The sequence below is a fragment of the Phaethon aethereus genome (assembly GCF_964289735.1).
Source record: "Phaethon aethereus genome assembly, chromosome: 15".
NCBI lineage: Eukaryota > Metazoa > Chordata > Aves > Phaethontiformes > Phaethontidae > Phaethon > Phaethon aethereus.
Genome location: NC_138591.1, coordinates 2,085,860 through 2,102,451, shown reverse-complemented (window position 1 = coordinate 2,102,451; position 16,592 = coordinate 2,085,860). Strand labels below are relative to the sequence as shown.

At 59.9% G+C, this 16,592-nt stretch overlaps 1 protein-coding gene across 2 annotated transcripts; it reads left to right on the top strand.

The window, feature by feature from the left end:
- Positions 1-553: 553 nt before the first annotated feature.
- Positions 554-2,260, top strand: RPUSD1 (RNA pseudouridine synthase domain containing 1; the record flags this gene model as incomplete). 2 transcript variants are annotated; one of them, XM_082006692.1, is made up of 5 exons in its annotated part: positions 554-909; positions 1,011-1,134; positions 1,279-1,381; positions 1,470-1,571; positions 1,860-2,260. In XM_082006692.1, the coding sequence occupies 5 exons, from the start codon at positions 728-730 to the stop codon at positions 2,258-2,260; spliced, it is 912 nt and encodes a 303-aa protein (XP_081862818.1). The 2 variants fall into 2 exon arrangements, with proteins under 2 accessions (XP_081862818.1, XP_081862817.1); XM_082006691.1 differs by having other exon boundaries at positions 728-861.
- Between the last annotated feature and the right edge of the window lie 14,332 nt (positions 2,261-16,592).

Here is a 16,592-nt window from a genome sequence, read left to right as displayed (position 1 = left end):
CCGGCCCGGCCCGGCCCGGCCCGGGGACGGCGCTTGCAGGTCGGCCCGGCGGGACGGGGACGGGGCGGTGTCCAGGGTCCCCCCTGTTCTGCGTGTCCTCTCCACCGTGTCCCGGGTCCCCTCTGCCTTGTCCGGGGTCCCCTTCGCCGTGCGTGTCCCCTGCGGGGCTCCGAGATCGCGGCCCGGCCCGGCTGGCAACGGGCGGGGCGGTGGGAGCGGGGCTGGCGGGTGGTGGGAGCAGGGGGAGGCCGGGCCTCGCCGTCGGGCTGGATGGGCCCGGCACCGTGCGGCTGCGGGGCCTCCACGCGTGGCACCGGGATGGGGATGGCGCCTCCACGCGTGGCACCGGGACGATGGCAGAGCTGCGGGGTGGGACAGCGGGAGGGCCGCAGGACCTGTGCGGCGTGGCACTGGTACGGCGCTGCTGCCGCATCGGCACAGGCACAGCGCCAGTACCGCTGTGGGACACCGGTAAAGGCTGTGCGCTGTGACATCGGTGTCACCGCGGGACCTGTACGGTGTGACCCCGGTACCGCCGCAGCACCGGTACATCTCCAGCCCCGGTGGGGATACCCCACCCCCGGGCCCTGCTCCCTGCCTACGCTCGCGGGGTCCCTTCGCTCCCCTGGGGTGCTGTGGCCATCCCCGGGGGTGCAGAGGCCGGAGGCTCTTCCCGCCGCCCCCGCTCACCCTGATTCCCCCTCACACTCCCCGCAGGGCGCTGGCCATGGAGCCGGGCACCATCGACAACCTGTCCATCCTGTACCAGAGCTCCGACTTCATCGTGGTCAACAAGCACTGGGACATCCGCATCGACAGCAAGATGTGGTACGAGACGCTGACCCTGCAGAGCCAGCTCAAGTACCGCTTCCCCGAGCTGGCCGACCCCGACACCTACTACGGCTTCAGGTGAGCGGCCAGGGACCGGGGACCTGCCTCCGAGCCGGCCTCGGCTGGGGACGCTGCCCGAGCACCTGGGGATGCTCCTCTGCCTCCTGTCTCCTCCCCAGGTTCTGCCACCAGCTCGACTTCTCCACCAGCGGGGCCCTGTGTGTCGCACTCAACAAAGCGGCGGCAGGAAGCGCCTACAAGTGTTTTAAAGACCGTCTGGTGACCAAAGCCTATCTCGCCCTGGTAAGGCCACCCTGCCAGGTCCCGCTTCTGGACATATCTTCTGAGTTTGCAGAATTGCAGCTTGGCCTCTGCTTCTTGTCGTCCCGGCGTCGGCAAGGAGCAGGTGCCAGGGCTCGGTTCACAAACTGGCTTTGTGCCCTGTAGGTCAGGGGCCACGTCAGCCAGAGCCGAATGACGATCCGCTACGCCATAGGGAAGAACACCACCGAGGGCATGACCCACATGATGTGCATCGACGGGACGGCGGGTGAGCAGCTCCTGTGCCCCACCTGCGCTGCCTGGACCGCCTGGGCCACGCTGGGGGGGAGCTGACCCCCCTCTGGGTCTCGTTGCAGGCTGTGAAAATCCCAAGCCTTGTCAGTCGGAGTTGATCGTGCTCGAGCACGGTTCCTACAGCGGAGACCCCGTAACCAAAGTGCTGCTGCAGCCGCTGACAGGTGGGAGCTCGGGGCCGGGGCGGCGCGGGCACGGGGGCTGCTGAGGCTGGACGGACAGAGGCAGCGGAGGTGCTGCAGCAGGACCTGTGTTTGGTTGCAGCATGGTGGCATAGTGAAAAACAAAGCCAAGAAAGGGCTGAGCAGAGCCAAGAGCCGCACTCAGCTCGCGGTGGACTGGGGTTCTCAGACTGGGGGGACAGATGTTGTCACCTCGCACCACTGTGCCCTGGAGGAGGGATTCAGGGATAACCTGTGTCCCTGATTCCTCCGTTCCCGCTCTCCCCCTAGGGCGGACTCATCAGCTCCGCGTTCACTGCAGCGCCCTTGGCCACCCCATCGTGGGGGACTTCACGTACAGCCACAGGAAGGACAGCAGCCCCTATAGGATGATGCTCCATGCCTACTACCTGCGCATCCCCACCGGCAAGGAGCTCATCGAGGTCTGCGCGCCCGACCCCTTTGTCCCCACAATGGACAGCAACTGGGTGCCCCACCATGTCACTCACCGGCTGGATGAGACCATCCAAGAGCTGAAGGACCAGATAATGCAGAAGGGGGAAGAGGAGGAGAGCCAGGAAGCTGTGCTTGGTGGCGGAGGGGAGGAGGCACTGAAGGAAGCCAAAAGCCCGGAGACGGAGGAGCAGCGAGCCCAGTGCAAGCAGTGGTTGGCCGAGTGGGCTTTGGAGTGAGCACAAACCACGTCTCTGCATTTCCAGCCCAATGCTCCATTTTCGTCCCAGTGGGTCTCTGCAGAGCCCAGCGCTGACTCCACATCTGCACTTTCTGTATGCCGTGGCTTCCTTCACTTCTGGGGCTGGGATTAGACAGATTTTAGCAGAGAATAGGATGGGTTTATTTTTTAGTGTACACATCATCCATCTGGCCACTGGATGCCCCTTTCCTAATTCTGGGCCTCAGCAGCAGAGTCAGTGTGTCACGTACCAACTTAGAGTGACCCCAAAGCTTTACATCCCTGTCCCAGGGCTCAGGCACAGCCGGGGCAGCACCGACACTGCCTTTGCCACGAGCGCGGTGGACGTATCTGCAAGCCCTCAGTGCTGGGATGCTACAATGCAGCCCAGCAAAGGGAGAGGAGAACATTCAGGATGCAGCTTCGGTGTCCGTGTCCCCCATTCCCAATCCCTTCGCTCCGGGCTGCTGCGCTCACTGGCACGCACGTTGCGAGGGAGGTGGGAGATGAGGAGGCTGAAGTGCAGCCCAGGGGGCACCGACAGCCCCCCTAGTCCCGGGGCGGCCCTGGGTGTTTTGCCTGCCGAGCTGGGCGGTGCGACGGGCGCAGGAGAGGTCCCTGCCTGCCCCCAAGGACGCGCTGCCTGCCCGTCCCTGCCCACGCGCTTTCCTTCCTGCCCCAGCTCACTGGTAGTTTTTTTAAAATGTTTTTTGAAGGTGAGTTGATGCAAATGGCTTTTATACTTTTTTTCAAATTTCTATGAGAAGAATCTAGTCTTTTAGCGGTTCTGGAATACGGATGGTCTCGGAAATGCGTGTATTCTTAGTACTTCTGTGGTCAGAATAGCCAGCAGCCCAAAGCTTTTTTAATGGATCTTATCATTCCTTCTACTAGCATTGCCTTTTCTGAGCGCCCGCTTTTATCCTGGGTGTGGATGTAAGCCCTGCTGAGAGGAGAGAGGTCAGAAGGCACAAGCCCCTTTCTGCTTTACCCAAATGAAGGGGAATAAGTATCACGTTTTTGTCCCGTCAGGTGGCTCTGCGCCGGCAGGTTGCCACGCAGGTGTCCGCACCGGCGGGTGCCGCAGGCGGGTCCTTCAGCTGGGCGGTTTGGGAGGGCTCTGGAGCAGCGAGAGCAGCCGGGGAAATGGTCGAAGCCAAAAGAAAGGCTGAGGACTGATGCGGAGAGCGGGAAGGAGCTCGTCTCACGCTGGCGCTCAGCTTTGCGAGATGGAGAGAGGAGCCTCTCCAGAAATGCCCTTGCTTCGCCCTCTCCTTCCCACCCTGCTCGTCCTCTGCAGCCCGTAGTGGGCGTTTAGAAAATGAAGAGAGCAGGGCAGCTGGCGTGGGCTGGGAGGGACAGGGATGGCTGCAGCCCCTTGCATACAGAGCACCGATCCCCGCAGTATTCGGCACCGAGCCGCCACATCACCACGCGCCCAGCGTTCTCGTCGCCCCACAAGCCCTGTCCCCTTTAAAACGCACCTGACGGTGGTTTCATGGCAACTCGTATTCCTGCCCCGAGGGGGAAGAAAACAGCACAGCCCTCTCCTCGCTGAGAGGAGATACCGAAGGAGGTACCGAAACCCCGCGGGGTATTGCGTCATCCGTCCCTTGCGTCACGGGTGCTGGTGGGTGCAAGCTCACCGTGCTGCGGGCATGGCTGGGGAGGGAGGCGGCCGTCACCTTGCTTTCGTGGCTTGGCATGAAGTGCTGCCTTCTGCTGCAGGACGGGGACTGCTGCACGGCTCACGGCTCTGCGGGCACCAGCCCCGGGCACCTCGGGCTCGTGAGCTGGGGCAGAGGGCTCGGGGGGTTTGGAGGAGCAGAAGATCCGTCTCCTTCCCCCCAGGCCCCATCCCTGCCTGTCCCATCTGCCAGGTGCGGCCAGGAAGGGGAGAGGCAGCCACAGGCGGGTCCCAAAGCTATAAATTAATGCCATGAACCTGTTTGCCAAAGAATGAACATGGGTGACGTGTGCAGGAGGCCCTGAAAAGTCACGGGTGAGGTCTGCAGCATCGATGAGGGGACGCAGCATTCCCTTCCCATGGGCCGCGGCGCGGGAGCGGGCCCCGCTGCGCAACGGGGGACACGTCCTGCAGCCACATGGCTGGGACGAGGCTGCCCTTGGCCGCAGGGCTGGCGGCGGTACGCAGGGACACGCCGGTGCCCGCGCACAAGGGGACGGTGATGGACCGCCACGGCTGGGGGGCTGGCATCCATCACTCGCCCCACCGCCTGGCTTGACGAGCCCCTGGTCCCTGCGCTACCCGTCGGCCTTTGTGCGTTGCACTTTTGCCCGACGTTGCAGCAACCAGAGATAAATATATATTTTCCTTACCCTGCAGAGAGGTGTTTTCCAGGCGCCCTTTCCCGGCTGCCCTCCCGCGCCGCGTCCAGGCCTGCTCCTCCTCTCTGCCATCGCTGCCACGGGGCCGTTTGCTGCATCGCGTGTGAATCCACTGGTGCATTCGGAGCGGGGGGTTGTGACCGGGCGTGTGTCTCGTGACATTCTGTACAGCTTGCAGGAACCCTTATTTCTTGCTGCACGTTACCGTAGTAAACCATTGCCAATATACCCTGCAGTTCACTCTCTGGTCTCAATCCACGCCGCGCCGCATGGGCCGGCGCGTCCTGCAGCGGGGCCGGTGCCGTGCCGGGGGCTTCCAGGAATGAGCCCGGACCGGCACGGCGGGACTGGCCGCAGGGCTCCGAGCCGGCCGACCTGTTGTGCGAGCGCGGGCGCTCATCCTCGCCCTGCTGAATTCCCCCTGGCCGAAACCACCGGGATTATCTACCCTAAAGCCCTCCCGGATTTAGGAACTCTGACACAGATGACGAAGGATGCCCGAGGTGGCTGGGGCAGATGCCGCTGCCCTGGTCCTTCCCCTGCCTGTCCCTGCCTGTCCCTGCCCACTGCCCACCCCAGCGCCTGGGATTGTCCCAAACCCAAAGGCAGAGGTGGAAGAAAAACTCCTGATTTTGAAACACCGCAGCTCTCCCCGGCAGGGAGACGGGGGAGCAGCCCTGGGGCTGCCGGTGTTGAGGGGATGCCCGGGGAAAGCCGCCGCCACACCTGATTTCCATATAACTCTTGTACAGCAAGGGTCATTCCTTGGGTTGGAGCAGCTGGAACAGTGAACGAGGACCCAAAGGAGTCATTTGCAACCTTCGGGTTTGAGATTTTTAAGGTTATAAACCTGGCGAGGGCGAGAAGCAGCTGGTGAAGAGGAAGGAGCGCTGCCCGCCCGCCCGGCACGGGGCGATGGTCGGAGCTCCCCCGCCTCCGGCAGCAGCAGTGCCCACCGCGAGCCCGCCCAGGCGCCTGCGGGAAGGGGCTTCGGCAGATGCTTCCCGGCACGGGATGCTCCTGTGCCTGCTCCTCCTGAGGTTGTTTCAGGGCCAGTTTTAAGGTCCGTGGGGACACGGTGGACGCGGTGACCTGCAAAGGGGCCCTGAGGTGCCCCGGTCCTCCCCCTCCAGCCACCTCTGGCCGGCAAGCCCGCGGCAAGGCCGCGTCCCACCAGCAGCCTCATAGCAAACGAGTTTCTGTAATTTTACCCCTCCACCAAGAGCTATTTTTACAGCAAACTCTTCCAAAATAGAAACCAGAAACACCCGCAGGCGTTGACCAAGCCCTGGTGCCGCAGGACCGGTTGCTCGGTGGGGGACGGGGACACCGGCCGGGGGCACCGGGGGATGGCAAACGCGGCTCAGCGCTGCGCCGGCAGCTCCGGGGACCCTTTGCGAAGGCTGGTACCCCCCGGCGCGGCCGAGCGGGTGGTGTAGCCAGGCGGGCAGCCCGGCCGCCCGCTGCCGACGGCCCTCGCCCTTCCCTTTTCCCGGGATAAACGCGCAGGTAACGCGTTTGCTGCCTCGCGGCATCAGGCTCCTCCGGGTTTTCATCACGCAGCCTTGGAAAATCTTTGCTTCCTTTTTCATTTTTTTTGTCTCCTTCACGGCACCCACTGGACAGCATTCAGAGCGGGATCAGAAATTACTGGGAGAAAAGCTGCGAAAAAGGAAAGGGGGTTGCCCATGGCCAAGGCAAAAAGAACAGGGTGCTGAGCCCATCGCCGAGGACTCGTCTGTTCTGCACCTCAGTTGCCGTATAAAATGTACCCCTGAAGCGTGAAGGTTTTTCACCAACTGGGAGGACCTTTGTCTCCATCAGAAGTGCAGAAATCACCAAACCAGAGGTTTTAACTCATTTGCCCCAAAGTTCAAAGTGACCCTTTAGAAAGGAAAAAAAAAAAAAAAACCCAAACGAGGAGAAAAAGCAGCTTTACAAAACACTGTTGAGAAACTGCCCCGTCACACCCTGTTTTCAGAGCAACATCCCCACCCCGCAGCAGATAAGTGCCGAGCCGTCCCCGGCGCTGCCCATCCCCGGCGACCGCAGGTGGGTGAGCACCTTCCCCGGCTGAGCAGCGCCGAATCCTCGCCGGCGAGCCAAATCTCCCTGGGTGGAGGGCGACTCGGCAGGGCCAGCGCTGGGATTTAGGGAATATAATGACACTTAGCGGAAAAATTATTCGCATCTACTTCGAAGGGCGATAAGCCAATTGCGCTGGGCAGCGCTGAGCGGCCCATCGATGGCATTTCTAGGGCGGGGATTGATTTTTTATTGGGGGTTTCTAGCTGAGCGGTGGGGAATTGGGTACAGGGGGAGAGCAGTGCCTGCTGGTGCTCTTCCACTGGGTTACACTGGATTTCTCCCAGTCTGTGCTGGTGTGGTCCCGTGCAGAGCCTGGGGATGGAGGGGGAACCTGTTCCTGCAGGGTCCGGGTGGGATCAGGGCTCTGGGTGTCAGAAAAGACAATTTATTGGGGAGTTTCTTTTAATAACGAATGGAGAATGAAATTCTGTTTTCTGTTACGTAGGATTTAAAACCTCTCCCTTGGTCGCGGGGGCTTTGTGCGGGCACTCGCAGAGCACGCGTGGGCACGCCGAGCTGCCACACTCCCACAGCTCCAGCCTCAGCACCGGACAAGGGAAGCAGCTGCAGGACCCTTCCCAGCCCGACCGGCCGCCAGCAGCGTCCCGGGGCGTGGGACCCACTCCCCGTCTGCACTCTGCTACTCGCCCGGCCCGTGCCCAGGACAAAGCCCCGGCACAGGCAGCATGGTGCGGGCAGCCCCGGCAGCTGTCGCTCCCTGCCTCCGTGAGTTACGGCTTGTGCCCCCAAAACAGACCCTGCCCAGACCCCCACGCCTGTCCGAGGACCCTCTTCCGCCCCCAGGCACTGGGGATGCTCCAGCCCTCGGTGCTTCTCATTCCCAGCCCGCTTGGCTTTGGTGCTCCCCGCACTCTGCCTCGTGCTCCCCTTGGCATCCGCCAGCGCTGGGAGCTCTTCCCAGCCACAGCTGGCCCCACGCTAGAAATCTGCGCCGACGGAGTTCCAGGGGCAGAGTTATCAATTTTTACCTTCTAAACCCACCTTGAGGCACCCCGGGTTGTCCAGGCTGCAGGGTGGTCCAGCGGCTGCTCTCTGCATAGCATTCACCGGCATTTGCTAAATATTATTAAGCTGACAGAGAAAAGACCCTTCCCAGACTTTAAACCTGGAGCTGCTTTAGAATGGACCCCAACTGCCTGCACGTACGGTCATGGGTGTTTTATAACATGGGTGTTTTATAACCCACTCCCGCTTCGTTGCAGGTTTCTCCGCAGACCTCGTGAAAGCAGCACTGGTGAGTCACTGCCGGCTGCGCCGGTGGCTCCCAGGACACCAGGGCTGTGCCGAAACACCGCAGCTGGTGTCGGGAGCGGCAGAGCTGCCGCCGTCCTCCCGACCCTTGGCTCCAGGGAGGCAAAGCCATCGCCTCCCCGCTGGCCCCGGCCCATCCCGTCCCCCACTCACGCGCTGCCCGGCAGCCTCCTGCCCTGCTCCCAAACGGGCTGGGACCCTAAACCTGGTGGGCATCCAGCCCCGCAGCTCCGGGGAAGCAGGGACAGCCCCGCTGTTGCAGGGTCCCCGCTCCTGAGAGTGGCTGTGGTGGCTTTTGTCCCCGCGCGTAACCCCGGGCTGCTGCGGTTCTCAGCTGCCTGCGGCACCTGCGGCCTGTGGGCACCGGCCAGGGCAGATCCCATTCCCCGCTCGGTCCCTGCGTTTAAATCCCTTCTTCCCGTTCCTCGCTGCGGCTGAGCGTCCGTCCGTCCATCCTTCTCCTCAGGCCGCTCTGATCATCGGAGCCGTCCTGTCTTCCACCGAGCAACGTGCCGAGTAAGTACCGGCCCCAGCCCCAGTCTCTGACAAGTGGGGGGTCTCGGTGGCACGGGCGGACGTTGCATTTCTCCCCGCACCCATGTCCCGGCCGCTGTGACAGGTCACTTGGGCTGGGGAGGATTTAGAGCCTTGCGCAGCCGGTTCTGGTGCCAGCACCTGGGCTGGGGTTTCGGCTGCATCGGCTTTTGTCGTAGCGCAAACACAGCAAGAATTTCCTTCCCTTTATGGGGCTGACACAGGTGCAACGGGAGCCTCCCCCGAGCTGAAATCCAGGCTCCGCTGGTTTCTCCCCCACCCAAAGCCCGGGGTATGGTGGGCACCTCTGCCACCACCCCGGCCGCGGGGATGGGCACCCTCATGCCTGCAGGGCATCCCTTTCGGCACCACCACGGCACTGGCATTGGGGGACGTTTTGATGACGCCCCATGTTATTCCCGCTTACCCCACGCGGCCGTGGTCAGGGTGAAGGGGGGTTTCCCAAAGGAACGGGTGGGTTCATCCTCCACGGGGTGTTGGGGAGCTAAAAAGGATGGTGAAATGCAGCTGCACGTCCCCAACGCAGCCTCTCAGCCTCGGTCCCGCGAGGTTTCCAGTGCATCCCGGCCAGTGACCTGCCCGCTGCCGACATCCTCATGTTTGCCCAGGGACTGCAAAACAAAACAGCGGAGCTGAGCGGTGCCCAGGTGGGCAGGGGTGGGGGCCACAGAGCCCAGCGGGGCACAGGGAGCCGGGAGGTGCCGGGGCGAAGGGGCTCCCGCCGCCTCGGCATTGTCAAGACAAGCCTCTCTCTGCCCAGCTCTCCTGCCTGGCCGGGCTGCTCGCTGCCAAGAACCTGACGGCTGATTTCGGCAGGTACCCGCCGGACCTGCTGCTCTTCTTCGAGTGAGTATCGAAGGCAGCACACGGCTGCGGTTTTGTTGCCAAATCACACCATCCAGCGCCCGCCAGCGTGGCCCGGGCACACCCGGGGGCACAGGGGAGCTCTGCGTGGGAGAAGAGTATTACAAAAACCGCCTGTAGCTGTGGGCACCCTCAGACCCGCACGGAGCATTTCAAGCCCTGCAGACCCCCTGGTCCCCTCCTCACCCCACTCTTCTCCAAGGCTGGGGTGGCGCTGGCCGCCGCACTGGGTGCACGAGGTTGGGGTAAGGGAGACCCTCCATCGCCATGCAATGCAGCGGCTCATTGCTCAGAAGGCAGCGACCATTTAAAACAACTCTCCCCGTGGTCCCCCCAAAAAGCAACATTAAAGAGCTCCTGCTTGGACACGACGAGCCCTTGGCCCCGTTCCTCCCCCCTGCGCTGACTCTTGCTCCCCGCAGCCCGGCCGAGGTGCGCGGTGGTACCTGCGGAGCGTTTTACGCCCGAGCTTCCCGCGGGAACCTGGACCTGCTGCCCAGGGGCTCAGCCCGGCGGAGGGGGCTGCTGCGTGGGGCCCTGGCTTGTCTGGTGAGTGGGGGCTGAGCTGGGGGGGACACAGGGGCCCCTGCACCCCTCACCACGCGTTTGTACGAGGGCTGGGTGGTCTCTCCCAGGGGGTGAGGAGCAGCCGCCTGCGCCGTGAGCAGCTCGGCATCCTCGGGGCACTGGTGTGCGACATGGAGCCTGCGACCATCACGGCCTCGGACCCCGGCGTCCTGGAGAACCTGAAGCTCTGCTCAGCGCTGACGGGGGCCCAGCGGGACGCCCTCAACGCCGCGCTCCTCGGCGGGGGCACAGCATACGGGTGAGGAGCCTCTGCCTGCTCTTACGGGGTGGGCAATGGGCAGGCGGGATGGCATAGCCCCGAGGAGGCTGAGCTGGTCCTTCTCCCGACGGCTGCAGGTATCCTTCCAGCTGGGATGTATGGACTCTGCAAAATTTGGGGCCGCTCGTGCTGGCTTTGAACCAGACCACGCTGAGCTTGGTGGCCAAGGTAAGCTCCCTTCTCAAGACCTCGGGGCAAGCTGCCCATCAGCCAGGCCAGCCCTGAGGCTGCGGGACCCAGCACCCTCTGCCCCCCCGGCAGGCAGCGCGGGAGGCTTTCGGCAGGAGCATCGCGGCCGCGTACGGCAGCCAGGGACGCTCCCAGCGGGAGAAGACTCTGACCCTTCTCAGGGACTTCGCAGCAGCATCAGCTTCATCTCATCCCAGGCTGAAGCGGAGCGCAGATCGTGAGCGTTTCCCGTCACTGTGGCCAGTTTGGACCAGTTCAGAGCTCTTTGGGGGGGAAAAATGCCCCCGGGCTGGTTGGCATCTGGGTGCCCCCAGGGAGGACAGGAGCAGGCAGAAAGCTGTGGAATTCCCATAAAGTAACTGGGGAGACGGGAGAAATGTCTTTACAGCACGCTGGGGTGTTTGCTCTTACCTGGGAGCAGGAATATGGCAGCACCAGCGGGGGATGCTGCCAAGACCGGAGGATGCTCGTGTGGGGTGAGGTGGGAAAAGGTCCACCTTACTGGAGCGTTTTCAGTTGCCTTTACCAGGACAAAGCACAAGTGGCCTGCAGAAACATCACCAGGTTCTTCAGGAGTAACTTAAAGTGAATAAGGCACCTTCATGGGGTGGGAGGATGAAGGAGGCAGGACGGCTTGAGCCGTGTTATTGGGAGTCCCTGTTCGTTCACCGGGACTCTGGGGCCCCGTGGCAGGACCAGGACCAGGGCCAGGCGGGAAGGGAGGAAACGCCGTCTGCCTCACATGCCCTCCTTGCCCGCAGGCTGCCTGTCCGCACCCATCACAGCCAGCACTGTCTCCGACCCCCTCTTACTCCTCAGCTACACCACCAGCGAGCAGTTCAACCTGTGCCTGAGCAATGAGGTTTTACAAGCAAACCTGGAGCCTCTGCTGGAACAGCCCCTCACCGTGGAGTACCTCCGGGTCATGAAGAAAAAGCTGGAGCAGGTGATGGGTGACGCAGGGCAGGAGCGCCCACGCCGCTCCCGTCAGCGTGGGCACGCTCCAGGAACGGGCATTGCCAGCTGCAGGGATGAAGGCACCGGAGCGGGTCCTCTGTGCCCAATTTCTGCCTCCTTTTCCCTTCCCTTCCCCTCTTTTCTGCCCCACTGGCCTGGCCCTACAGATTTACCCACGGGGGATCCCGGAGGAGCAGCTGAAGCTGTTCGGGCCACTGTCCCGCCAGTACACGGCGGCGGAGATCAGCCTGTGGCCGCTGACGTCCAGCGACACGCTCTCGGCCCTGCTCAACCCCTCGGACGGCAAGTGGGGGGCTCCCCAGGTAAAGGCGCGGCAGCAGCGGGGACGGGCGCTGGTGAGCCCAAACCGGGACCGCTCGGTGCCCAAGCCCGGCTCCGGGCGAAGGCAGTGCCCGAGGGCGGCACGGCGGTTTTGCAGCACACGCAGTTCTAGCAGAGCATTTTCCGTCCCTGCCTGCGTGCAGCCACGTGAACTCTGTTTTCCAGGTCCAGCAGCTGCTCAGCAGGTACCTGGCCCTGGGGGGCACCTTGACCGGGCCTTTGCTTCGGAAAATCGGTGGGAGAAACCTATGTAATCTGCAGGAGGAGCAGATCAATCAAATATCTCCAGAAGCTATCAGGCAAGCCACGTTTTAGGGATGCTTTTCAGCCCTACGAGGCCGCTGGGACCGCAGGGGAAGCGGATGGTGGGAGGGCAGACTCCCACCTCCGTTTCGGCTCTGCCCACTCACAGGCAGCATGGTGGGACGGCCACGTCCTACTCCCAGCTCCTGCCTGAGGCCCCAGCACGGTGGGCAGGGACAGACCCCTCATCTCCCCCTGCCAACAAAAGGGCTTTGGCTGTGGTTCGGGGTGGTGCCCCCGGCTCTAACCTGTGACCCTCCCTCTCCCCAGGACTGCTGGACAATTAAACATTTCTTCTTGCTCTCAAACCAAGAAGGACCAACTCTACGGAAAAGCCCAGGAGGCCTTTGCTGGCCAGGCTGGCACCACCAGGGCATATTATTGCCAGATTTGGCCTTACCTGGGTAGGTTTTTCCGCCTTTGCCTTCCTTCCCACGGCGATGGAGGTTGGCTACCTCGTCCTTGGCCAGGGAGGTTTAGCCCCACTAGACTCACATCTAGCAGCTCCAGAACTCCTCCAAAAGTGGGGGAAGCGTTTGCACATGCCCAGGTGCCCCATATGCTTTCTTTAAGGTGGAGCTCCAGCGAAGGACCTGAAAGACTTGGCCAGAGCTGGTGTTGCCATAGACATGGACATAGACACCTTTCTTGCCCTAAATCCCGACGAACTGCAGGTACGTCCCCGGTATGCTGCTGCTCTTTCCCCTGCTGAAGGGCAGGGCTAGTCGAGGGCAAGAAACCCTCAAACTGGGGTTTGAGGCCGTGGCCCCATTAGATCACCAAGTATCTATTTTTTTACCTTTTTAACTTCTTTTGGAAGTTACTACTTGCTCTGCAGTCCCATTAGAAAAGCACTTTGTGGCGATGCTGGCTGTGAGGATGAACAACGATGTTGTATGTGTGTTGCAGAAACTCAGTGCCATGGATGTGAAAAATTTGCTTGGGGAAAACCTCCCTTACCTGAAGGAAGCTGAAAATGAGACCTCGGTGATGCGCTGGGTGAAGAGGCAGTCCCAGCGGGAGCTGGACTGCACCCTGGGAATTGGCCTGCAAGGGGGGACAGCGGAGCCCAGCCCCACGGGAACAGCCACCCCTCCTCACCCCACCGCCTCGGCCAGTATCACCCCCACGGCCACCGTCCCCGTGCCCACCACCATCCCCACCGTCCCCACCCTTGTCGCCATTAGCAGCCACCCTATCACTGATTCAAGTACCGGCCCCCACAAGGCCCCCACCCCAAGTGCCGTCAGCCTGACCCCCCCGCGCATTCACACCGCTGCCCCCAGCGCTGCCATGAGTCCCGCTGCCACCTCCACCGCCCAACCTGCTCGGACCACCAGCTCCGTCGTCCCATGCTCCATCCACCAGCCTGCCACCTCAGATAAGGCCACCCCTGACAAGGCCACCCCCCCCACCGTCACCCTCCTCACCACCATCCTGGCCGCCGTCAACCCCAGCACGACCTCTCCCAGCTCCATCCCAGCCCCTGCTCTCACACGCGGTACCACCACCAGCGCTAGCGGTGTTACTAACCCGGCTGCTACCACACGCAACACCAGCACCCCGCTGGTGTCCGTGAACCCCCCAGCGCCTGGGGGTACCGCCCACCCCGCTCCTGCCCCCCGTAGCACCGCCACCCCAAGCACCCACAATGCTCCCAGCACCCTTGTCCCTATCTCCACCTCCGCACCCGCTGCCACCACAGCCACAGAAACGAACCCCCTTCCCCACAAGACCACCCCGACTCCCAACTCCACTGTCTCCACTCAAAAGAGTGTTGTCTCCTCAATGGTCAAGACTACAACATTGGCTTGCAAGACCGATGCCCCTCCAGCATTTCTCGGCCCCTCTTCCACCACCACCAGCGATGAGACCACTAAAAACACACCCGCAGGCGTGCCAGAGCCACCGAGACCAACACCCGGCGGATACATCAACCTGCAACCTGAAGCTGGTAAGCTGTGAACGTTCGGAGTGGGGAAAGGCTTCGGAACCGATGGAGGCAGAACTCTTCACCAACAAGCAGCAGCTGATCTACCTTTTTCCCAGCCAAGTTCAATACCGGTGTTCTGCTGTCCACAGGAAAACCCCAAGTAGTTCCTGGCCAGACAGGCAGCTATGTGTCTCTACAGGGCGTCACAGCCCTGGATCTGGAGCATACTCCAGATCCCGTGCACTCTCCAGTCCGGCAAGGCGCACCTTAAGATGTCTTGTCACCTTCTGGGCACGCAGTACCCCTCAGCTGCCCTGCAGAAAACTGACGTAATTCCGTTAATGCCAACGCACTGTATATTTTTCACAAGACAGGGATATGGCCTTCCCTATTTCAGCTGCACATAGTCTTTCTGACTAGAAAATTGCTGTAAAAGCCCTGAAGTCAGAAGTTCTCTATCCTGACAGAGCTACATCTGTAGCTTTGATGACTCAGATTTATTCCTGCTTTACACTGGTGAAAGCAAGACTCAGTCCTGCTGACTATTCACAGCCAGGTGACAATTATAACAGAGGTGCAGGTACGGGCAATGTCACAAAAGGCAGAAAAAGTCTTGTCCCGACACATGCGATCCTCTGGGGTACCCGAATCCCAGAGCAACTCTACTGCCCTGACAGCTCACGTGTGCTGTTCATCTGAATAATCCAATTCTTTCTCACCTGTTTTCTCCACCCAGGATCAGGATCCAGACTCTCCTGCTGCCTAGTGCACGTACTGATGATAGCCATGGGAAGCTTACTGCTGCGAGGGCTCCTCTGATGCTGCCACCTCCAGCACCATGCTCCCTGGATCCCTCCTTTAATTTTCACCATCCTGCAAGATAACTGTGCTGGCAAATTCCCTGCTGAAAAGCAGAAACCCAGAAAAGGAATAGAGTTTGTCCATTTGATACCAGCACGGAATTTGATTGTTCTTTTTGAGGCTGGGCAGTGAAAGGAGGACAGTTTTTTTCCAGCCCAGATACCTACTAGCTAGTTGCTCTATATAGTACAACTATCAGTAATATTGACTGGTCTGGCAATGCATTAATGCTGACAGTGGGCCCAGTTCTGCCAGCTTTACTCACACTGAGTGGTATTTTACCTCTAAGCAGTCCCACTGGGATCTACTGAAACAGTGGGACAACTCAGGGATTTGCATTACTAGCTGTCACAAGAGAAGCAGAATATGGCCCAGCACTACAGCTCAGAGATCCACTAAATCGCATTTAACTTGTTTCATGAACTTAAGAGATTTTTGATGAAGATTTGTACAAAACTAGGCCAAGCCTCGTTAGAGGGATGATTAGCTGGAGATGGTTTATCTTGATTACTGTTGCAATGCTATATAATAAAACATCAATCAACAACTTTCTTTCCTAATCAAAGGTGTTCTTTGATGAGTTCAGTGCTTTGTATTGTAGTTTTTCTAGCTAGCTTAAATTTAAAGAGTTTCCACTTTTTTTGCTCTTTCTTCATTATCTAGTGCCGCCTCCTCCTCCAACAGACCTACTACAAGAGAGTGTTTCTCCCTCCAACTTGCAGGTCTTCCACTTACTAGTTTCTTTCTCCACAGGCTGAGGAGTTTCTTGCATGTCATTTGTTGAGAGTGAGTCAAGGCATGAAGAAACAAATCAAGATTTCTATCAGGGGATCAATGCTGTTAAAAATGCAGACTGTCTTACTTCCACCCTAGCTAGGGCCACAGCACCACAGGATGCAGAGAGTGGGGAAGTGTCCCTTGCCACCCAGAAGTCTGCAGTGAAGAACAGAGCAGATTGTCCTGTTCTCTTTCTGTAAAGCATGGACAACAAACATTTCTAATGTCTTTGCAGGCAGGCTTTCCTCCTGGCGATTTCAGGGGCTGGACAGAGGTGACACTGAGGCTTTTTTGGACAGAAATTCCTAATGAATGGGAAAAAAAATTGTGGAGAATCTTAAAATTCTTACACCCTCCCCATGAGGAAGCTGAGAACAGCCTCAGCCGTTAGACTTGAGTAGTCAACACCAAAGAAAAGTACCAGGCACATCTGGGGTTCCTGACTATTTAATTTGGACCAATACCTACAGACACAAAGGTGTGGGCAGTCTGAATGAAGAGAAGACAATAGCAACTCATAAATTTGCTTCTGGCATTTTTACTTAGTTCCATTATTTATTTACAATCATCCAGAAAACTTCACTCTCGCTTAGAGGTCTTGGCAGTGTCAAGAGATCAGGCTCTTTGAGAATTGTAATCGTTAACAAGCAGAACAGTCAATTTGCTCACCCTTAAACCCACCAGGGCTGCACAGTAAAACAGTGACATCATTTGTGTTGCAGTAATATGGCTGGGCCTTACCTGGGCTTGGTCTGTACAAAAGGCAAACAAAGATCCTGCTCTGAAGAGTCTGAAATCTCCCCTTCAGACAGAACACTTTTTTTTTTAGTGATTTGAAAGAGAAAGGTACCTAAAAGTGAACCCTGGGCTGCATAACAGTTGCCTGCTGGCACTGAGCACCCCTTCACCCCCCAAGTGCAGCCATCCCCAACAGGCATCAGAGCAGGTCGCAGGCTGGTCCCCCTCATCTTGCTTTCTCTTGAGGGAAGATTT